This window comes from Halichoeres trimaculatus, unplaced genomic scaffold, assembly GCF_033239565.1.
Source record: "Halichoeres trimaculatus isolate MK-OKI-2021-1 unplaced genomic scaffold, fHalTri1.1 fHalTri1_scaffold_4, whole genome shotgun sequence".
NCBI classification, from domain to species: domain Eukaryota; kingdom Metazoa; phylum Chordata; class Actinopteri; order Labriformes; family Labridae; genus Halichoeres; species Halichoeres trimaculatus.
The window spans coordinates 8,208,449-8,230,005 of NW_027437182.1; the positions used below are offsets into that span (position 1 = coordinate 8,208,449).

The 21,557-nt window shown below is 38.4% G+C and overlaps 1 protein-coding gene across 1 annotated transcript in view; it reads right to left on the reverse strand.

The window, feature by feature from the left end:
- The window catches only part of brinp3a.1 (bone morphogenetic protein/retinoic acid inducible neural-specific 3a, tandem duplicate 1), a 79,169-nt gene that overhangs the window by 34,919 nt on the left and 22,693 nt on the right, over positions 1–21,557 (reverse strand). The window contains exons 3-4 of the mRNA XM_074668506.1: positions 20,530–20,720; positions 17,937–18,121 (exon numbers count right to left, since the gene is read on the reverse strand). Coding sequence (XP_074524607.1) covers positions 17,937–18,121; positions 20,530–20,720 — 376 coding nt within the window. The remainder of the gene's footprint in view (positions 1–17,936; positions 18,122–20,529; positions 20,721–21,557) is intronic.

Genomic DNA, 21,557 nt, shown 5'->3' on the forward strand with positions numbered 1-21,557 from the left:
TATTTTATCATTGATGCGTTAACACAATTAATTAAAATCCTCGCAGCCTCCGTTGGGACCTGCAGATTAATTTCTAACACAGACAGATGTCCAACTTAAAAGGAAAATTGACCAAATGCAAATCTAAGGATGCCTTTTCTATGCATAGCAATGAGACCATCTGCAAAGAGAACTCATTGGAGCAGAGCATGTGTGCACAGTCAGCTTTCTCTATTAGAAATCAAGCCCCCCAAAAAAGGGAAAATCTCTTTTGTGTATTCTCACTGCCTTTCAAGACCTTGCAGATCTGCTGGAAGCGAAAAAACAAGCGATTCCAAGACCGTGATATGTAAATGCCGTGGATCGGTTGGTAGGGGGAATTATTAATGTGCCATAATTGAGTACAAGATAATCGTGCTGACTGTGTTGAAATAAGCAACAGCTGCATTTAATGGAACACTTAATTGCACTTAAAGGCTTTCTCAGAATAAGCAGTTTGTGACGATTACGCACGCTGGGGACGTGACTTGTTTATCTATCACAAGAAATTTCACTCTGCCCTCCAGGCGTGCGTTTTGATGTTGGCTCACTGTCTCTTATCATTTCTACAATAAATTAATCCTGAAAGTATTCTATCTTGTTACTTCTGATGCAGAAATCTGCTTCTTTAAGATTATTTTAGGGAGTGATGGAAATGTAGGTTTCTATGATTCTTGTCAAATATAATAAATCAAACTTTGTAAATATACTATTCTCTTTGTTTTCTTTTTTTTCTATTGTAACACCAGTTGCGTTTGATATCAGAAACTGTTTTAAACTCATCACTCCTCATTTCCATCTTTGGTTTGTTATCTTCCCTTAAACTGATTCCTTTTCATTCAAAGGGATTCGACTTTCCCAAACCAATTACACCAAAATCTTGAATTTAACCACCAATTTCAGTCCAAACTGATGTGTTGCCAAGCCAACATACTAATTTTGGCCAACACAGGAGCAAAGTGAAGTCAGATTCAGATGCCAGCTGAAATCGACATGGCTGCAATAAAAGCACTTGTCGATAAATGTCGGCAGCAATTTTTTAAAAACTCCTCTTCAGTCCCAACACATACCTTGGCATTGCTTTAAATCCCACGCTTGTGCTATTGTGGTGTGCACTGGATTAATAATTTTTCAAGAGAAAAAAACATATTGCTTTATGTCACAATGCCTGAAAAATGAGTCAATGGTGCATTGTGTTGTGTTTTGTAAGCAGATTTTAAGGTGTGGGCTAATGCAGCATGAAGACAAAGCAGCAACAAAAAGAGGGAAGAGATTTTTTCAAAACGATGCTTGACTGTGCATAAGCTATAAAGCTATATTCTGCAGAAACACAAGAACTATTACAGCTGACGTCTTAAAATGAATGTATTTATCATGATGTGAAAATGTGAGAGTTCAAAAAAACACATGAGAGGACACAAGACTAGGCCAATCCCTTGGCTGTCTGTTTTGGGGGCCAGGGGAAGGAGTAAAAATATTGCTTAATTCCCACTACTCATCCTGAGATCCTCGCTGGGTGTATCATGGCTAGAGCGGCTTTTTATTCACTTCCAAAAAAAACACATTTTTACAATCTGATGATAAACTGATGTCAGATTAGGGTGACAAATTCACAGCAAACAGACTTCACTACAATGTACTGCATTACACGAGTGATGAAGCAGCTGAGCTATGAAAAATGAACGTAACAGTATTCAGAAGCAGCATTATTTAGCTTCTGGATACTGTAACGTTAGCTTATGAAGGCTTACATAGCTGATGCAGCTCCTGGATGCAGCTTAGCTGTCGAATCATTCATGATATGCAGTCCATGCATGAGCAAAACCAAGGATAGAGTTAGGAAATGGTGTTAATGGAGCCATTTCATTTATTTTACTGTTGTTATTATTTATAATATTTTATAAAACTTAAATTAATTAATTAATGAAATTAACCTAAAGTTAAACTTAACTCCTCCCAAGAAATTATATAGAGCAGTGTTTCCCAAACTTCAACCCAGATTTTTGGGGAAACAAGCCAGGGCGATCCAATCCAAAGTATGTCATCTGTAAATCAATTGACAGGATAACTGTCATCTTTTCTTACATCTTTTTTTACCAGCTAAACGGCCTAACATATAGTTTGACAACATTGACAAATGCATTACAGCTTTGTCAGGCTTACACTCTGAAAATACTTGCATTTTTTACTGTGACAGGTTAGCCCGCTTGCTTTTCAGAATTGTTTCCCAGTCATGTGATATTCAGGACAATATTGAAATATTGAGATACAATGTTCATCTAGAATAAAGATTACAGCATCTGTCCATGCCTCTTTTCAGCGTGATGTTGTACAGCTGTAACAAGCTGTAACAGCCCTGTTTCTGCAGCTGGTGCCTGTCCAAGATCCAGCAGTGACTTCGGACTTTCAAACTCAAAGGGGTTTTGAATCTGACTTCAAATCTTTCTTCTGGAAACGTACAATCAAAGTAATCAATGGGTCAGCTCTTTTATATGTGTGATGATTACAAAGTGACAGTGTTTTCCTCTGAGTGCTGTAAAACAGTAGGAAACATACTGTGGTTTGGATTTGTTTGTTTGAGTAGCGCCTGCTAATGGCTTCAGACTTTTTTTAAAGTGGTTACATGTTTCCAGTTACAGTAAACATTGTGGCGATGACCCATCACAAAGAAAACATAACCAGCTATGAGAGTGTGAGGAGCCAATCATCAGTAAACAAATCCGCGAGGGGAGACTTCTTCTGGTTAAGGAAAGAATGAAGTTTGTGTAAACATTTTAAAAACTAATTTAGTGACCCCAAAGAAAATCTCTGGTGACCCACCTTTGGGCCAGGATCCAGACTTGGGGAATGATTGATATAAAGGAGTATGGAACAGGTACTGTTTTTTGACCGCTTGCTCTTTCTCCTTTTTGTTGATTTCTATTGTCCTGAGTTGAATTTGAAGTTACTGTGAACATTTATGAGTTAAGTAATAAAACTGTGACAAATGGCAAGAAGTGAGTTATTTTATGAGGAGCGCATCGAGGCTGCAGGTCTCCCCTGCATGCTAGAGGGCAGCCGCCCAGGTATATGCTGCCACAGATGCAGAAAAGAGAAAATGCACATGAAAATGGTTCTGAATTTAAGAATAAGAAATATATCTAGAAAATGTAGTTTGCAGGTCAAAATAGTTGAAAAATAAACAATTGAAAAAAAAAAAAAAACAAGATAGTTGAGCGACAGGTGAGGTTTGATTTCACAATTCTGTAATGATGGAGCAAAGATGTTTGAGCATACTACATGGCTAATTTATTGAAAAAGGCATTAGAATTATAATAAATAAAAAATCAGACCTGGAGAGTTTTATTTTAAGAATGAGGAAAAGGTGCAGAATACAAACATAAACTTCAAAAAAGAGGATCTGTGTCTGGAATTAGCCTGTTTTTTACAGGTTTATGTTTCTGTCACGTATCCACCGCATTACAGAGGATCCAGAAAAAACTGAGATTTACATTTTCTCTGAAAATAAATACATAAATAAATAAAAACATATTGTCAGCGTGTGACAATATGTATGTATGCAAATCCCTCTCAATGCCAGATTTGTACATCAGACGGATCGCAGACCTGGCAAATGACATCACCGGATTACTGCAACTGCATACAGTGAGAGACACAAAGAAATGCAAGCTTATCATTTGACTGATCTGCAGTAATGACTTAGTCACATCCTGTCTGAAAAAGATCTTAGATCTGATACAGGTCTTAATGCTCAGGTACATCATGTTTACGGCTCTGTCAGGAAGAATACACGCGAATAACATTGTTTGTTTCAGACTAACTTGTTGCAGGTCCAAAAATGCATGGTCAATAAGAGCTCTTTTAAAGGTGTTACAGTTTTGGAAAGCTTTTCTGTGCATCAAAGATGCAAATCTAAAATCCATTTATTCATGGAGAGATCAAAGACAAGATTACGGGGATTAAATTTGAAAATAGTTGAGGTATGTTTCACAGGAAGGTATTTATAGCTGAGATTTTGTCAAAACAGAATCCTTTAAAGATCAAATGTCCTGTCTAATGTTGTATGTATCATCAAGAATAACATGACCAGCTCAGTTTATTTACGCCAAATGTCCACACTGTTTACTCTGTAGTCTATCCAGGATGAACACTACCGCTGTCCTCTAAATATCATGATAGCACCAGTGTTGTAGCCCTGGGATGGTATGAAACGGTAGCTCGCCATGGCTCAAAGTGAAGTTCTCTTTCAGCTGCAGTGGAGCAGAGTGGTGGGAGCTACAGGGACTATTGTGCTCATCATCCTTTGAGCTCTGCTCGCTGCCTCAGATCTGAGTGCAGTAAAAATGGTGGACACAGGCTTTGGTAATGAACAGAGACATGATTTTGAAACTGTTGATGCTCTAGCAGCTTTTGAATCTGATGTTTGTAAGCATTTTGATTTTCTTTTTTTAACAAGAAAGGGGTGAAAGGAGACTTTCAAATAACAATTTGTATACCAGGGAATATGAGTAACATGAGAAGCCAAATGGCATATTCACCCCGGTGAAGATTCAAGAATAAACAAAAGAAAACAGAAATCCTGCCAAGCTAAAACACTTTAAAGTGTTTACAGCCTTACCTCTCCATAACAAGCAAAGCTCAAGAAATCAAAAGATGCAACGCTGAATCCTAAGCCAAAGACCTACAGCTATTGTCTGAGGTTGATAACAAAGGATTCAGAAGGTTAGATAAACAACAGAGCCAAAGTAGAAATTCTCATTTCACCCATACTTCAGGTAAATTCAAAGTCAAACAATGTTGCTCTCTGAGTGGATGACTTTGTCCTTTTCTAAGTCTTGGTGTTATTCTTTTTTTTCTCCTTTTTTTCAGGTGGCCTACATGCTGAAACACACCTGAGACGTTGTTCAGCAACCTGTGGTGTATAAAGTACTTGAAAGCCATACTTGAGTAAAATTTGAGATATCTCACTTGAAATCTACTTGTGTAAAACTGAAAGTCACCCACCATAAAATCACTTGAGTAAAAGTCGTAAAGTAGCATAAATTAAAGGTACTCTCTTATATACAAAAGGCATATTGTATATCTTGTATATATCCTTGGATCAAACCAACTTGAGGGAGAGGGGTGGATGCTTTTTCGAGGTTTGGACATAAGACACAATTAACAGACTTGTTTTAACTTGCAAAATGTTAGAGATGACAGAACCAGACTTTTGCACTATCTATACACTGTCTTACTTTTGTTTTCTTGATTGCTGCTGTGACTCTCCCTGAATTTTTCCTTGGGGACAAATGAAGTATTTTCCATTTTATTCTAAAAAAAAAAAAAAGGGGTTAATCGGGAGAAATTTAAGACAGGAGTAGACTGAGAATGAGAATGTATAATAATGAAATTTGCAAAACCAAACTTGCATTATTTTAGTGGATGACTATTGTTTGTTTAAAAGGGTTCTTTTTGAAACCCTCTTCCGGGGTCTTCATCAGAAGCGTCCATAAAAGCAGCCCATGACACGTCACTTCACCATCACACTTCTGATGAAGACCCCGGAAGAGGGTTGAAACTTGTAAAGCAGATAAACAAACCTCTCTGTCTCTCAAAAACAACCCTTTCAAACAGTAAAACTAAGAAGACAGTATGAACCTTTTCAAGATTATTGTTTGCTTCAAGATATATACAAAGAAACAACATATTTGAACATAGTTTAAACTGACCAGATGCTACATTTATAAAGTATAACAAATGACATGAATGTATTGTCACTTAAAGAATCAACAGTTTGGGCAAAATAATAGAAAATATTTTGTTATGTCATCAGATGAAGAACTTAGTGGGCCAGAGAGGCAAATAAATAAAAATGTGTCCTCAATCTTTTCACCTGCCGGTCAAACAGTACATCCCCTCTGCCCTACCACTATCTGTAGCAGCTAACGCTGATCCTAACGTTAGTTTAATGAACTCCTTGTGGTTTACAAACGGGATGAGGATTTAATGAAAGGACTAAAAGAGTCCTAAAAGACATACCATGCATTACACAACATAAAAAGCTTGTATCTTATATCATTGTATCCAAATGGACAACCAGCTCAAATGGAATGTACATGATGACTACTTGTGTGCCGAATTGTCCCAAATAATTCATTTTTACATTTGCTCAGACTTTTTGGTGTGAGTAAGGAAGTTATGTCAACCTTCTATGTTGCAGTGCTAGGCAGTATCATTAAATATGGTAGGGCAGCTTGGTTTGGGACTCTCTCTGTCCAGCTCAAAGCCAGACTAGCCAAAACGGAAAAAAAACTGCCATGAAAGTAATCGGCAACAAGGCCTTTCCATCTCTTCAGACAACTTTTGAGAAGACAGTGCTCAGTCTGGCTAACACTGATCCTTCTCATACTCTTTTTTTCAGAGTACGAGCTGTGACCTTCTGGTAGACGCTATAGAGTGTGTCACACTAAGAGCAACCGGCTTCAATTGTTTTATTAAACAGCCAGCATATAGTGCATAGTTCTAACTAGGGTGTCGGCTACCGGCTATTGCAGGACTCATATTCCTGCACTACTGTTCTGACTCGCTTAATGGGAATGTGTATCCTACATGTCAGTGTTCTTCTCAAAATGCTGTACTCTGCTGCTATTTGTGTTTTATGTTGTTCTGTCTTTTATATGTCAGATGTAGCACTTGCACTTTGCCCAAGACAAATTTTCCAACCGGGACAATAAAACCTATCCACCTATCCACCTATCCACCTATCCACCTATCTATCTATCTATCTATCTATCTATCTATCTATCTATCTATCTATCTATCTATCTATCTATCTATCTATCTATCTATCTATCTATCTATCTATCTATCAAACCTTATCCATGCTGTGGATGTGAGGTTAGACTGGGGTGTGGTATTTTGTTGCTGATGGATCAGAGTCTGTCTTCAACCAATTACCTAATGGCAGTTGTCTACTTGTACAGACTGACATTATGTTGTTTGTCTCTTGTCTTTGTTTATTTAGACTGTGATAAAGATGCTGTAGAGCTGAAATGTTGGGCTGTTTAACAGTTAAATCAAAGCAAATCGATTGATGTGTTCAGGCGCCTTTTGTTCTCCGGCAGCTTCCTGTCCTTCAGCCAAAAAGTGTCTGGTTTGTTGGAAGGAGTCTTTCTATAAGTGGACTTTTTATGTTTGATCAGCTTGTGCTTCTTAAAACAACCTCAGGGCTCTTTAGTTTACATCTTTAAGGGTCGATCAGGATATCATTCGTATAGTATTTTTTATTGTCTGTGCAGGCGTTTGAGAATATTCATGTTGATATGCATCCCAAGTCTCCCATGAGTGCTCACCTGAGTTGAAATCTGTTTACTGCAACTGCCACTGCGTATAAGATACACATCAACTTCATCAAACCAGCCACTGAACTTTCCTGCCCCGTATGGAAGGATCTGCATTTCTCATATTCCTCCCTTCATTTATTCAGCTTTTCTTTGTCACGCGTCGGTATATCCAAGCAGCAAACACAAATTCCCCGGTGAGCCCTGCAGGCATCCTTTTTAGCCTCATATTACACCCTGTCAGTGTCAATGTAGCTCTGCCTGCTGCCAGAGACATTGTTAAGGGAAGCACTGCTGCTTGGAAAGCTGACATAGTCCCACTCACAGCGGCCCAGCGCACAAGTGCGTTGGTTCAGGATGTGTCGTTTGAACCTCCTGGAGCAGGTGAGAGCCCGAGCCAGGGCTTGGCAGCATAGCTGGATTGAACACTGCACAGCTGTTAGTTTTACTCAGATTCTACAGCGGAGGAGGAGACAGAGTCTGAGCCCAGTGTTCCCACTAGAGAGGTTATGCAAACACACAGACACACATGGCTCCAAAATTCTGTCAAGGGCAAATATGCTTGATTTAATGTAAAACTCGTAAACAAAGGCTTTCAAATCAAGAATATTAAACAGGAAATACAGGAAGCATGCAAAACAGTACACCTCAGGGCTGAAAAGGTTGATAATGTCTGTATGCCTTTGAGAAGTCATTATGTAAAACCAGTGTCCTCAGGTTGCACCCAGGTTGTTGATTCCTTAAAAATCAAAATTTAATTTTCTTCCTTTTTCTTTTTTCCAAAAGTCAACAACCTTTTTTTTTTTTTTTAACAGAAAGACAGGGTTGCTATTTTCAGTTCATAGGTTGTAGTTTATTACATGCAGAGTAAAATGTGATGCAAACTTACACACAATTGGTGATGGACACAATCCGTTCAACTTTACAGACTGTAGAGATCGAGATCTTATTTTAAATGGTCATCAACAACAACAGAATCACGAATGCAAAACAGTCTCCTCCTTTAGAGAGAACAGGTTTAAAGGACACTTGAAGATACAAGAATAATTGACCTTATTGCAACAAGCCGAATAAAATTTATTAAAATTAAATAAAATGAAAGAGATGACCAAGAAATTTGGAGTAACGCACACTGATTTGTTCTGTTTCTGTTGTAACATCAGAATTTATTTGGCCCTTTGTTGTTTGTGCAATTAAAGCTCCTGTGAGGAACTTTGTGAGGAGGTTTGTTTTGATTTTGGCACCCCCTGCGGACAATCCAGTCCCTCTTATCTCTCATTAGGCTTTGTCCAGAAAAAGAAAAAAACAACAAGAAAAAAACACCTTATGCGAGTACATTAGGTGTTTTTTCTGCCAATGAAAACTTTTACCCTTCTTTTTAGATTCATATATTGTGCTCATAGATGTTTTTTGGCAGTGGAAAATGTAAAGAAAAGCAATTTTGGAACAAATGTTGTAGCTCATAAAAATACCCATATCATCTTCAGCACATCATAAAACCAGCAAAGAAAACTCTTCTACGAGTCTCACTTGGAGTTTAACAATTTGGGATATGCCATAATACCCCTTATATTGTGTTCGGGTCAAATTTGACCTGTTATAAGTTTAGGCTTTTAAAAATTATAATTTACTTTTTATACCGCAACAGGGCTCCATCTAATCCTAAGAAACAACTGTTTTAACAAAACAAGAGAAATTCGATAACATTTAAGTAATTTCTCAAGGCCTCATGAGTAAAAAATAAATAAATAAATAAAAGAAATAAAACAATATTTGTGGTGTTACGGGTCAAAAATGACCCAGCAGATGATCAAACTTTGGGTCATGAGAGTGATACTGAAGACAGAGAGCAAAGAAACATTGAAAGATGACAGTCAGTCAGTCAGTGCATGTTACCCTGAGTAAGAAGAGTTGGTTTTATGAAAGAAAAGTTTTTTTGTTTTGTTTTTTGCATTCTCTCTAACAAAAAATCCATACAGGTCTGTTATGACCCACAACACCTCAGATATTGTTAGTAATGCTAAAAAAAAAAAAAAAAAAAAAAAAAGAAACACAAGTAACTTTTTGGTAAGTGTGCTCTAATATTAGTATTTAGGACTTGGATAATGTGATTACAAATGATCTTCACTATAGGACATTTTTTTTAAAAAGTGATAAAACTGCTTTTAAATTAAAAAAAGAGTGGTATATAGTGGTATATTTAAGATAATAATATACATACATAATGGGCTTGCAATGCATTGAAAAAAATATTGGGTGATAACTAATGTTTTTGTACATACTAATTTTAACCAAGGGTCAAATTTGACCAGCTAACACTAAAGACATTGGGAGCTTTCTAAAAACTTCCAACAGCTATGAGATCCTGACAGACAAACTCAGAGGTTTTCAGTCTGGGGATATGATGTGTGTGAAGATATTCTACACAATAAAAGTACACTGAGAAAAATACCAAATTATTCATGAGGTCTCAATGGGTGAATAAATTAGAATGTACCATAATGACAGAATACCACAGCTTTTCTTCTTTTCTTCAAACATGATTAAGAAGCCCTGACTTGCTAATGTCTAAGGTAAAAAAACTGAATTTTAAAGGTAATAAGCTGCACAAAAGGAACATGATAAAAGGAAATGATTTAGAGGAAGGCTATTGAAACACTTGTATTATCTAAATCTGATTATACCCTGTCTTTTATACATTGCAGATGGATGACAGCAGCTCTGTTATTGGTGTGGGGCCTCTGCAGGCCAAGCCAGCACTTAGCCTGTTAACATGGTCCACTGATACAGATGGCCCTGAGGCACATCCATTATTTAAGAAATCTAAGGCTTTAATATTATTATTAGACCAGTTAGGCAAGAGCATAACACTGATGAAGATTCATCACAGCTGCAAATCTCTCACATGAATAATTCCACCAAAACAGCATAAAATGTCACTTAGCGAGCGTCTTGTTTTGTCAGAATGAGCAACAATGGACTGTAAATGGCTGCACTTTCTGCTCAATGTGGGGAAAAAGTACAAGACAGCATTAATGTTTCATGAAATCATCCCTCATTTCAAAATTGCCTCATTCTCCGCACCTTGAAGAATTGTCGTCTGGCTTAATCATCGCCGCATAGTAAATCCACATTTGCATGTGGGATACGTTTACGCCTGTTTATTCAGTCTTTGAGGATTTCGATGCATGTTTTAAGACCACTTTGTGGCACTGGCTTACTCTCTAATGTCAACCAGCGAGGGATAAGCTTATAAACTATGAGCAGGAAAAAGGGGAGAGGAGGAAAATAGCATCAGGATGAGATTACTGTGTGCACTCGAACAGAAAAAAAGACGCTCGAAGCCACGGGGGTGCAGAAAGGGAGCCTTCGAAAGAAGAAAGTGGAATATAATACTGTATGTGGTGTTATGTTCACTAAGTCCTCTTAAAAGCAGCAAAGCTATGCTCTTGCTCTTTTAGGGGAAGCACCATCACTTGAAAACAGGCCAAGAGAGCAAATTTGAAACTGTGTGTTTTTCCTCTCAAGGCATCAATTCTTTTGAGCCGCCGCAGATTAAAAAAGGAATAGCTGGGAGAGGAAATTCTTAAAAAGTCTTGTCATCAAAAGTCACAAAAGAAACTTAAGTCAATAGCTCCATATATTCATACCACAAATGATCTGAGGAGTCTACATCTGTAGAATACCGGGGAGGAAATGTGATAGATCTTGTTAAAGGTGAAGGAGTTGAACACAAAGTGAAAAGACAACAACCAAAAAAGAAAAATGTATGCTCCTCTCTGAATAATGAAGATGCTAAAACAATCTGCAAGTGATGAATTATTCATCTGCGTTTGTGATAAAAGAGGACAGAGAGCTTTTCTTTCTTATTTGCTTTTCTTGAGTTTATCCTGCCATCAAAACAGCCTCAAACTCGGGGTGTCGTGTTCTCTCCGACTGTTCCTCAGCAGCCATTATCTGATTTCTGCAGCCCCGGTCTTACTTGTCTAGTCGGACAAATGAAGCATAAAGCTGCATGACTGACTGCACACTCAAGGCTCACCACAGCAAATTGGGTCAAACATTCTTTATCACTTCTCCTCCTCGTCAATGATATTTCTCCTCCCAACTTTAGCTTAATGAATCTTCAATACAGAGGAGCCCGGGCTGCAAATCAAAGCTAAGTGCATTGATTGATGCAGCACTTCCTGTCTACCTGCCGTACCTTGATCCTTAGCTAAAAGAGCCTGCTAAATAAGGCCTGTCTGTCCTCGCCTCATCTTTTCCGTTCGGACGCACCTGACACCTTAACTCATACCACAAAACGTTTGACAAATGGCAGGGCGCTCTCAAAGGAAATTACAGGAATGGAAGGGGCTGATTCATCATTCTACGTAACAGCAGAGCCATTTTTTTCACCCTCCCATCTCATTCTCCCTGTCTTTGATTATTTTCCAGTGCTGCTGTGCCCAGTTCTTCGTTCCTTCAGGCCAGACATTTCTACCATTTAAAAATGTTATCTCCTTAAACCAGGGGACCAGCGCTCTTCTTTAACGCAGCATTGTTTTGGCATCCCGTTTCATTGGGGTGAGAAGAAAAAAAAAACATGTTTGGAATTAAAGCTTGCTGACGCTGTGAATATTTTTCATCAGTCACCTGAAAATGCCTCACAAACAAACGCACCCCAGAGGACTCTTTCTCTATTCATCTAAATCAGAGGGGTTTTTAGCAGCACTTTGGTTCAGAGGCGGCTGCCAAATCAGCTCAGCGTCCTCTTGCCAACTCACTTTAGAGAATGTAGTTTTATCTCTGATGGACTGTATAGTGGGGCATCACTAAGGACAAGTCAATGAAAAATGGGCCGAAGCTCAGAAAAAGGCCAGCAATTTAGTTTTCAGCCACAGAACCGCAGTCACGATGAGGGAAATAAACTTTGATGTTTCTGCTTCTCCAGTGGAGCTCTGTCTCAGGGAGCGCCCAATGTTTGTTTTCTTCCTGATACAAGAAGTGACAGCCCCCTTCCAAACATACCACCGCACCTATAGAAGTGTACAAGGCAGGTAACAGGAAACTGGTACAGCTCCACAAATGATGACTAAATGTTGCTCTGCTGGTAAAAGAAAAGTTGATTCCTGTTTACTCAAACCTAAATGTCACTCAGGAAATTGAAAACTCAAGAATAGAGTAGTGTGTAATAACATGACCTGGCTTTTTTTCTTTCTTTCTTCAATCTCTCCTTTTTTTTTGCTTCCTCATGAATGACTCATGATACCACATTTAGAAATGTTCCATTGCATCGGACTGATGCCACAAAGTACATCAACACTTAAATTTTGCAGCAGCTTGTTATATCCATATTACTGTAATTCCTGGACTAAATTTAAAAAGAACAACTAAAATTGTATGGATATGGGCTGCACTTGACTATAAGTCACACATTATAACAAGCAGTATTAACAGAGAAATGGGTCTGCCTGATATTTGCACCCTTGCATTTAATATCCCAAAACACAAGGATAATAGACTTAGGCTAATATCTGGCTACTTTTTTTTTTTTTTTTTGATCACTGAAAAAATATTAGTCGTGGTCTTGTCCTGGATCAGCATCCATAACAATCTGTAGTGTAAATTCTCTTCAATAAATCTACTGTAACTTTTTCTAACCTGAGCCCTGGATTACAGCTGTAAGAGCTTGTTAATTTTGTGTAAAATTACATTGTTTGTAACATTAAAGCTAAAGCCTTGCATATTTCTGTCTTTGCTCATTTATTTAAATTTAAAGCTAAAATGAGCTAAGGGCTGATACTGGGTCTACAATTATTTTGTTGTTTTAATTAGGCCTATATGTATTCTGCAGGCTCAGAATAAACTCTAAATTAGCATAATGCTCAAATTATTTCTAAAATGTTCATATTTGATTAAAACAAAGGGCCCTACACAAAAAAGAAATAGGTCTTTGTCTTTTTCTGTAGATTTGAAATAAACTTCTGGGCTGTGTATGGGTGAGCTCTGGTGTGACTGTGCACTCTGACTGTGCTCTCTGTCCTCACCTGTCCTCTTCCTGTGTTTCTCCTCCTCACCACAGGCTGCTCTCTTTTTCTCTCTTCTTCAGAGATCATGGGAAATCACCGTTGCTCAATGAGTGTAACCTAAAGAACGTCCACTGGCTGCTTAAAAAAATGTGTAAATTAGCATCGTTGTATAAACCGCAAGGATCAAAGTGTGAGGAAAAAAAAGTAGCTGCTTATAGTCCGGAAATTACGGTATATGTTAAATCAGGCTTTATAATGCACTATTATGAAATGAACACTTGCATATAAAACATTATGATAAGAAATGATTGTAACAAGTATTTGAAGCCCTTTGAGATTGACATATGACCACAGACTTTATAAAACATGGATGTAGTCCTTGTGATGTCACCTGTATGTTCCTGGTACTTGAAATGAAGTCAATCCACACATGCAGCCACATTGGTTATGACACCAGCTTTGAGCTCCCTTTCGAACAGCTACAGGGCACCCGTTCGTCACATGAGCTCAGCTGTGTCTCTGATTGGACAATCATATGACCCCTATAATTTCTAAACCCCCAAGTTAGAAATCAATTTACCAAGCAGTTTCAGACCCAAGCGATTTTTTGAACCAGGCTGTAAATGTGTTTTTAATGCTGTGAAAATCCGTTGTTGTTTTTTTGGCTTGGTGTGTACGTGACTTCTGGGATTTCTTTAGCCAGCCTCAAGTGGATTCTCAATGAACAGCAACTTTTAGCACATCCACATAGGCTTCATTTTTCCTGAACTGGATTTTGCAACCATGACGCATCTGCAGCTTTATAAGCAGTACTGCCACCAGTCACCAGAAGGAGCTCCTTATGTTTTGGCCTCACAATCAAAAAGTGGCACCGCCCATCTTCTTGTACAGTCTATGCCCCCCTCCCAAAGGTCAAAACCTGGCTCATATCACGAAAAATAAAAAACAAACGAACAAAAAAAACCCCCAAAACATGATGTTAAATTTAAATTATATACTAAATCTTGTTCAGATTTGCTTGTGTGCTACATCCAGTCTCTATCCACAGTAGATAGCTGGTATCATCACTGCACATTGCACACTACAAACAAAGCAAACAGGCAGACGGTGTCTCTGATTTTGAGTGTTTTTGTCTGCAGGTACTCATCTCACCTACATTGCGTGAAGTTAATCTGTTGTTTACCACAAGCGAGAAGAAACACATTAAAGCCACGTGAGGAAACACATTCTTCAAGGCGCATACGGAATTCAGTGTGGGGTGCGAAGGGCACACTCAGCCGATTCAATTCTTTCTTCATGATAAGAACTGACAGAGTGATGAATGAACAAACCCTGGAGGTATTAAGCAGCAAAAGATGCAAGGTGATGTTTACATCATAAGCATATCTTGATATGCATTGCATGCTGTTGTGTAGAACAGACTTCTGAATACACACATGAAAGAGCAGAGGGAACTAAACAATACTGCTCGGTCTATCTATTCTCTGGGTTGAACTCCTATTTACTCGCTGAGCATGCATGTGCACATGATTAATGCAAAGTCACATTAAAGTGATTTAGTGCACTCATAATGCAAGGTTAGGTGAGGGAAAATATGTATATTTTTAATAAAGCAGCAAAGTAAAGAGAGGCATGCGGATCCATCTGTATTATCCTTTTTTTACTGAAACAACTCTTTGATGTAAATTCAGGTTTTATCAATTCTCAACACACGGATGTGGCTCTTCCAGAATGTTATCAGGAAAGAAGTAGCTCTTTTTCACTGGTGTAGGGGATAATCGCGGTAGGAAAGTAAATGTTGAGCTGAATGAAGATTGAAAAGGCCAATGACACCCATGATCATTTTAAATCTTATATATTCAAACATCTTGAACAAAATAACACTTAGAATCATGAAAAATAATTAAATATTTGTTCTGTGAGGATGTTGTAGCTTTTACAAGAGATGGTGGGAAATCGTTTGTCACTCTTTAGAAGAAGAAAAAAGAGCTGACCCAAATCCTATACCATAATACCACACACTGGAAGCTACTTCTTTCAAGTTTTGTAATCCAGAGGTCAGACTAAATGTTATTATAACCTCAATCAGCTGATTTAGGTTGTTTGGACCCACAAGCCGCCATAATCTAATGTGCAGTCTCTCCTAGTGACAGGCAGTAAAGGCCATATCTGGGAAGTCTAAAACTTCTGGACAGAGTTTTTGCATGTTTGATTTTTTTCTCCGTCTTCTGCACTGTGTTATGTCACGTAACTGACATTAACCTCTGAAAGCACAGAAGGCTACACATGCAAAGGATATGGAAGTAAACAAAAAAGTGAATCAAAAGAAGAATGTTGATGTTGATGCTGCAAGATGGAACAATGAGACTGAGGTAAGAGTGTTCCTTGAGGGGAGATCTTTCCATCACCTCAACTATGTTGACTGTTCGTGGCACTGTGTTTGCCTTATATGACAGTCACTATTGTTACAGACAAAAAAAAAATCTATATATTGTGTAGTATAATGATAATAATAATAAGAAGATCGGGAATAATAGGATGCAGCAGTTTTTTAAATACTTAAGGATACTTCACATATTATGCAAGACAGGTAAAGGAAGGAGAGGAGGTCTGGAGCTGCAGGCTGACTTTGACCTCAGTATTTGACAGATAAATCTAATTGTACTTTTCCAGAGCGTGCCATTCTCCAGGTAGAAATGGCCTGAAACAAAACTTAAACTTTCAGTGCAGCCATGGGAGTTTTGACTCTTCTCTGTTAAAACAAAGTCAGTCAGAAGTCAGATTCCTTTATTCATAAGGCCAACTCATCCCATTACCTGAACTATGTGGTTAATATTATTGGGAGCTCCTTTAACATTTGTAAAGCCGTTTCAACTGATATCATGATTTCTCCATCTCTTGGGAAACATTACAATAGCATCAGACACAAAAATGCTGGAATCTCTCTGAGTGCATTTTAACAGTCTTGGAAAGCGCTGACAAACCAGGCTGTCCTGTTGAAAGTTGGCAGGAAATACTTCTATATGCATTTCCAGACGACATGGCCCAGCAACATATTTTACTGTTTGATTTGGACGACTTGGTAGCAACAGAAACTGTCAAACGTGCTAATGGTGCCCAGTTTGTTTAAACATATTGAGAAGGAGTCCGAGTAGCCAACAAAGATATTTTGCGAGATAAGAGCGCTTCAATCAACTGAGAGAGATACAGGAAAAAAAGAACAAGTGAATGATGTTTACTCACTTAAAAAAGAGTGAAAACATACAAACAAGGTATTGAAAAGTTAAACATTTGATCCTCGGTAGAGTTTAACTTTATAGTTCGACTACTTAGGAAATGCTACCCTCTTGCTCCAAAAGAAGACAAAAAAGTTGATACCACCACTGCAGCTGTACACTAGATGCTATCAGCAGTAACAGCCCACTAAGCTTGGCAAAGAAGTTCTTGTTCAAAGTTTGGAAATTAATACAGTTGGACACCTTTTCTTTCCCAACAAGTGAACCTATTAAGTAATAAAAAGCTTTTCTCATTAAAAGCATTCTCCCAGGTTAACTTTCCTCAGGGCACAGTAAAATGTGTTTGGAGGTGTCCTAGTCCTGAAGAAGCTAAGAACTGGACACATGAGATTAGGTCTTAAATGGCGCATGCACTATAGAGGGTTAATTAATTGAAAACAGCATAAGAAGTAGCCGAAGTGTATCCATGCATACAGAGAGTCCAGTCTGTAAATGAGGGTCTAATGTTGTCAACCAAGGTCTGAAGTTGCTTCATGTCCTGTAAAATATGCTTTAATAATCTACAGCATAATGATATTCTGCATTTAAAGCAGGCCAGAGCAGCTCACCGAGGACCTTCTGATGGGTCGTAAAGTGCCTTCAGTAATTGCTAGTAAGTGGAAAGTACTTGGCAAGTACTGAACACTGTTGAATATCTTCAATGGTTCAAATATTAATGCCCAAAGAGAGCGCAGGCGCAATTATTGTATGAAAAAGGATCTTAAGAACATGACATATGATTTGGCACCTACTGCGGTGCACCAAAGGAATAAAAGGGCAATTTCAACCAAAACTTTTAACTGACTTTGCTTAAAATAATAAAAAAAGAAAGGCTCAATAATAAAAAGGTGTATGAGGACATATTCATGTTGATTGATATTCCCATTTAGTGCCAAGTTTTTATGTGAAATGGAATTCCATAGGCGTCATAGTACAGGGATAGCCTGAATTTTCCAATGTTTGCAAGAAAAAGTTTGAGAGGCAATACAGCCTTACAGGAAAATAGCTCTTCTAGTTGAAATGAGGTGCACCTGCTGATTGTGGGTTTCTATTCAAATGCTCCGTACTAGTAATTCTGCAGGGACTGAGCTAATTGAGACCACTCGCTATGTGCTGGAAATTTCAATAATTACGTTTATCCACAAAAACAAAATCTAATTTGAACAATGTCACAATGAAATGGCTGCATTCATACATGAAATGAACAACCAATAATAGCAGCTTAGTATTTTAAGTATCTGATTTTTTTATCATTCTTTTTTATTGCTATTATGTGGTGTGACAAAAAGCCCAGAGAGCTGAATATTTACCTTGATGGCAGTGGAGGCGATCTGGATGTGATGCAGCTTGTGCAGGGTGCTCTCCCTGTCGATAAAGTAGGAGGCAGCCAGCTGGTGCAGAGCTTCCAGAGTCACAGCTGTGCCATTGGATTCACTCACTTCTGATGTCCGACTTAACTTCCGCTTGTCCACAAAGATCATTAAGGACTCCTCTCCTGTGAATACAAGCAGACATGGAATTCATTAGTGACTCATTCCCTTGTGACACACCATCTTCCCAGAGATATGGTAAATATTAATTAATGGAAACCTGCCTGTGCATATTCTACACTCACGAAGACAGGAAACATTACTCCTGAAACTTGGCTGCTTCAGTGGATTTAATAGCCGACAGTGTGTCAAATGCTTCAGCTACAGTAGCATCACAAATTGAGAAGCTTTATTGAACAAGTCTTTCAATCCAATCAGAGCCAGAGCTTTCACAGGACAGCATATTGACAAATGGTGGACAGAGAGAAAGATCGATGTAAAGCCTTTTTAACAGTATCAGGTTTTAAAGGCGAGCATAATTCTCAGTTGGAGAGGCATAAAACTAACACCAGGAGTAGATAAAATTAACACAAGACAATTAGTGAAAAAGAAAGAAAGAAAGAAAGAAAGAAAGAAAGAAAGAAAGAAAGAAAGAAAGAAAGAAAGAAAGAAAGAAAGAGGGAAAATACAAAAACAAACAAAAACACCTATCATAAAATCTTATTTTGTCACCAAGTGTATTATACATTGTTTTAAAAAATGAAGGTGAATTTGATATTTTACAATGATGAGGATTACTGTCACAATAATGAGGATTGTGATGACAATGATCATATTTATCAGGATAATAATGATAATGCGGTTAATAATGACAAAATACTCAAATTATCAGATTATAATCAGAGCACTGTGCTTAGAATTAATTGGTAGCAGTGATGATGACATGTTAAGAATGGCAATGATGATGGTGATTATGATGAGGATGACAGTGATGATAATTCTCATGTAGAAATGAATTTGAGGATACAAATTGTGACAAAGATTAACACAACAGACATATATGGTTGTTAGAAACAATGAAAATGATGATGATGATAATGCGGATACTTAATGAGGTTAGTGATGATAATGATGCTGATGTTGCAGATGAGAATGATGGGCTAGGTAACAAATGAGGTAATGTTGTTAAAAACCATAGACTGTAAAATTAATGGATACAGTCTCCCCGGCGTCACCCGTCTGTTTCTAAAACAGATTTTTGAAGCAGATCGGCTGTTGCAGCCATATTAGAAGTGACTTGAGCTTAGAGTATTCAGGCTAACAGCTATAGGGCGCCTCCTTGACACATAAGCTGAGCTGTTCTTCTGATTGGGTAAACTCGGGATGCTAATATAATATCTTCTAAAATGCCAAGTTAGAATCCCCCCGATACAGTGTGTGTCAGAGGTGAAATAAGCGATTCAGATGCAAGACAGAGCTGGGATAGGCTCCAGCCACCTGCAACCCTAAAGGATAAGCAGTTCGGAAATCAAATGAGTGAATGAATGATGCAAGACACTTTTTTTCAGAATACTTTTAGAGCCAGCCTCAAGTGGACACTGGAGAAATAGCAGTTTTTAGCACTTCTAAATTTTCTCATATTTTCAGACTTAGGGTTGCTGCTTGGTAAAAACAAGAAAAAAGTGGTGATCAAAGAAATAAACAAATCTGAGTGTTGGGGGGAAAAGTGTATATATTACACTTGATAGAGATGATGACAACTAAGGCAATAATGATTATGTTAATGGTAATACAGATTAGTTTATCATGACAACCACAATTTATTTTTGATACACAGAAACCATAATCTTAATATGATTATTATCTCCGTTATAATGTCATGAGTTTTATTGTTCTTGGAAAATATGATTGCTATAACTAAAAGTATTACATATCCAGAGTTGGACTGGAGCCTGCTCATGCTGTTGTTTTCTTTCTCTCTTTGTTTGCGGCACTGTTTTTACAGAATTGTCTTTCAGATCTATTTTAAATACTGATCATCATAGCCGTGAGAGTTGATACACAAGAGACACAAGATGAAAAGCGCCGGCAGAGGAGCTGGGGGAGATTGTGCAGCAGATAGCCGTGGGAGCTTTGCAGCACATCACAGTGCTCTGTTTCCATAACAATGAGTGTAAGTTAGCCTGAAAATCCACCGACTTCTTTGTTCAAGCAACTCCAAACACAGATTTTACATTGTGAGTCAGAGAATATGGGTTTAAACAACTGCAAGAAAACACACAGCCACAGCTGAGTCAATACTGAGTTTAAGTGTTTACTTGTTCGAGAGCAAAAGCAAAAAGTTTAAGAGATTAAAATAGGATGAACTGCAAGAACTTTTGACCTTTTAACACCACAAGTCCCAAAACAGGGACTTCCAAAGGAAAGGGTTTCATTAAACTGGTTGTAGAAAGCCAGATCTGTTGAGTTTTTGAAAGAGATGTAAAAATGTGACACCTCTGGTAAAGTTTCTGTGTTATAAAGAGGTTCTTGAAAGACTCCACTGTTGTGGAGAAAGGCCAAGTGTTCGTCCTGGGTCATCTGCCTCACTTACCTCCCAGTGTAGCAGAGAGCAGGAAGTGGGTTCCGTATTTTCTGATAATGTTGTCAGTGATTGCACCAAGACTGGGCCTCCTGCCCAGCTGCCTAATGGTCTGGAGGAACTCAGGGTCCAGCGGCAAGGAAAAGCCATTGTTCTCTTGTCTCTCCAGGGCCAAGCTGTTCACCTTCCAGCGGCCAAACTCCCTGGCAAAGGAAGCAAAGGACACACATCACACGAATGCTGCATGCAGGCACATCTGAGATAAAAAACATGGGACGGAACACGAGCCTTGTGTTGTTTGAACTGACACACAATGAGGTCCCCATTTGAAGAGCCTTTCCATCATTGATATAAAGTGACAGGGATCTGAATTTTGAGCTGTTTTGAGGCATCCCCATTAGCAAGACAATGAAAAACGAAATCCATCAGCTCGGTTTGAACATTTGTTTCATGTTCCCGTAAAGAGGCAACATAAAGGGCCAATTGTTGTGATTTTAAAGTGGACAGGACACAGCTTGCCCCTCAAGAGGTGGTTCATACTCGGATCTGTTCCTTGCCAAGCGTAAAATGATGCCTGCACGACCCCTAACTGAATCTTGTGTGCCACTCTTAAAAGATGAATGGTCTCATGCTGTTTCTACCTCCGGCTCGGAGAATTGCTTTGCACCATAGTGAAAAACATTGTGTTTCTCTACCGATTTTAAATAATAGCGCAATCTTTTCTGATCTTCAGTCTCTTTTGAGGCGCTGTGGTTGGATGGGCTGTAATCATGGTTGGAGTCTTGCTGCTTTCAGGGCATCTTTGGGAGGGAACGGGCTTCATCTAAAGTCGTTTGATATTCAGCCTGGCCTTGCAGCATGCCAGCTGCCTTTATCTTGCTAGTGCAGACTGAGTGCTGCAGCTTGATGCATAGATTAGTGCTTTTCAAATAGAGCTGGTAATAGGCATGGTTCTACCCAAACTAGCAGGGGAGAAATTGAAGACCTTTCAATCCCTGTTGGATGGTGTGCAGCCACTTTTATTTGGTAAAACAGAAATT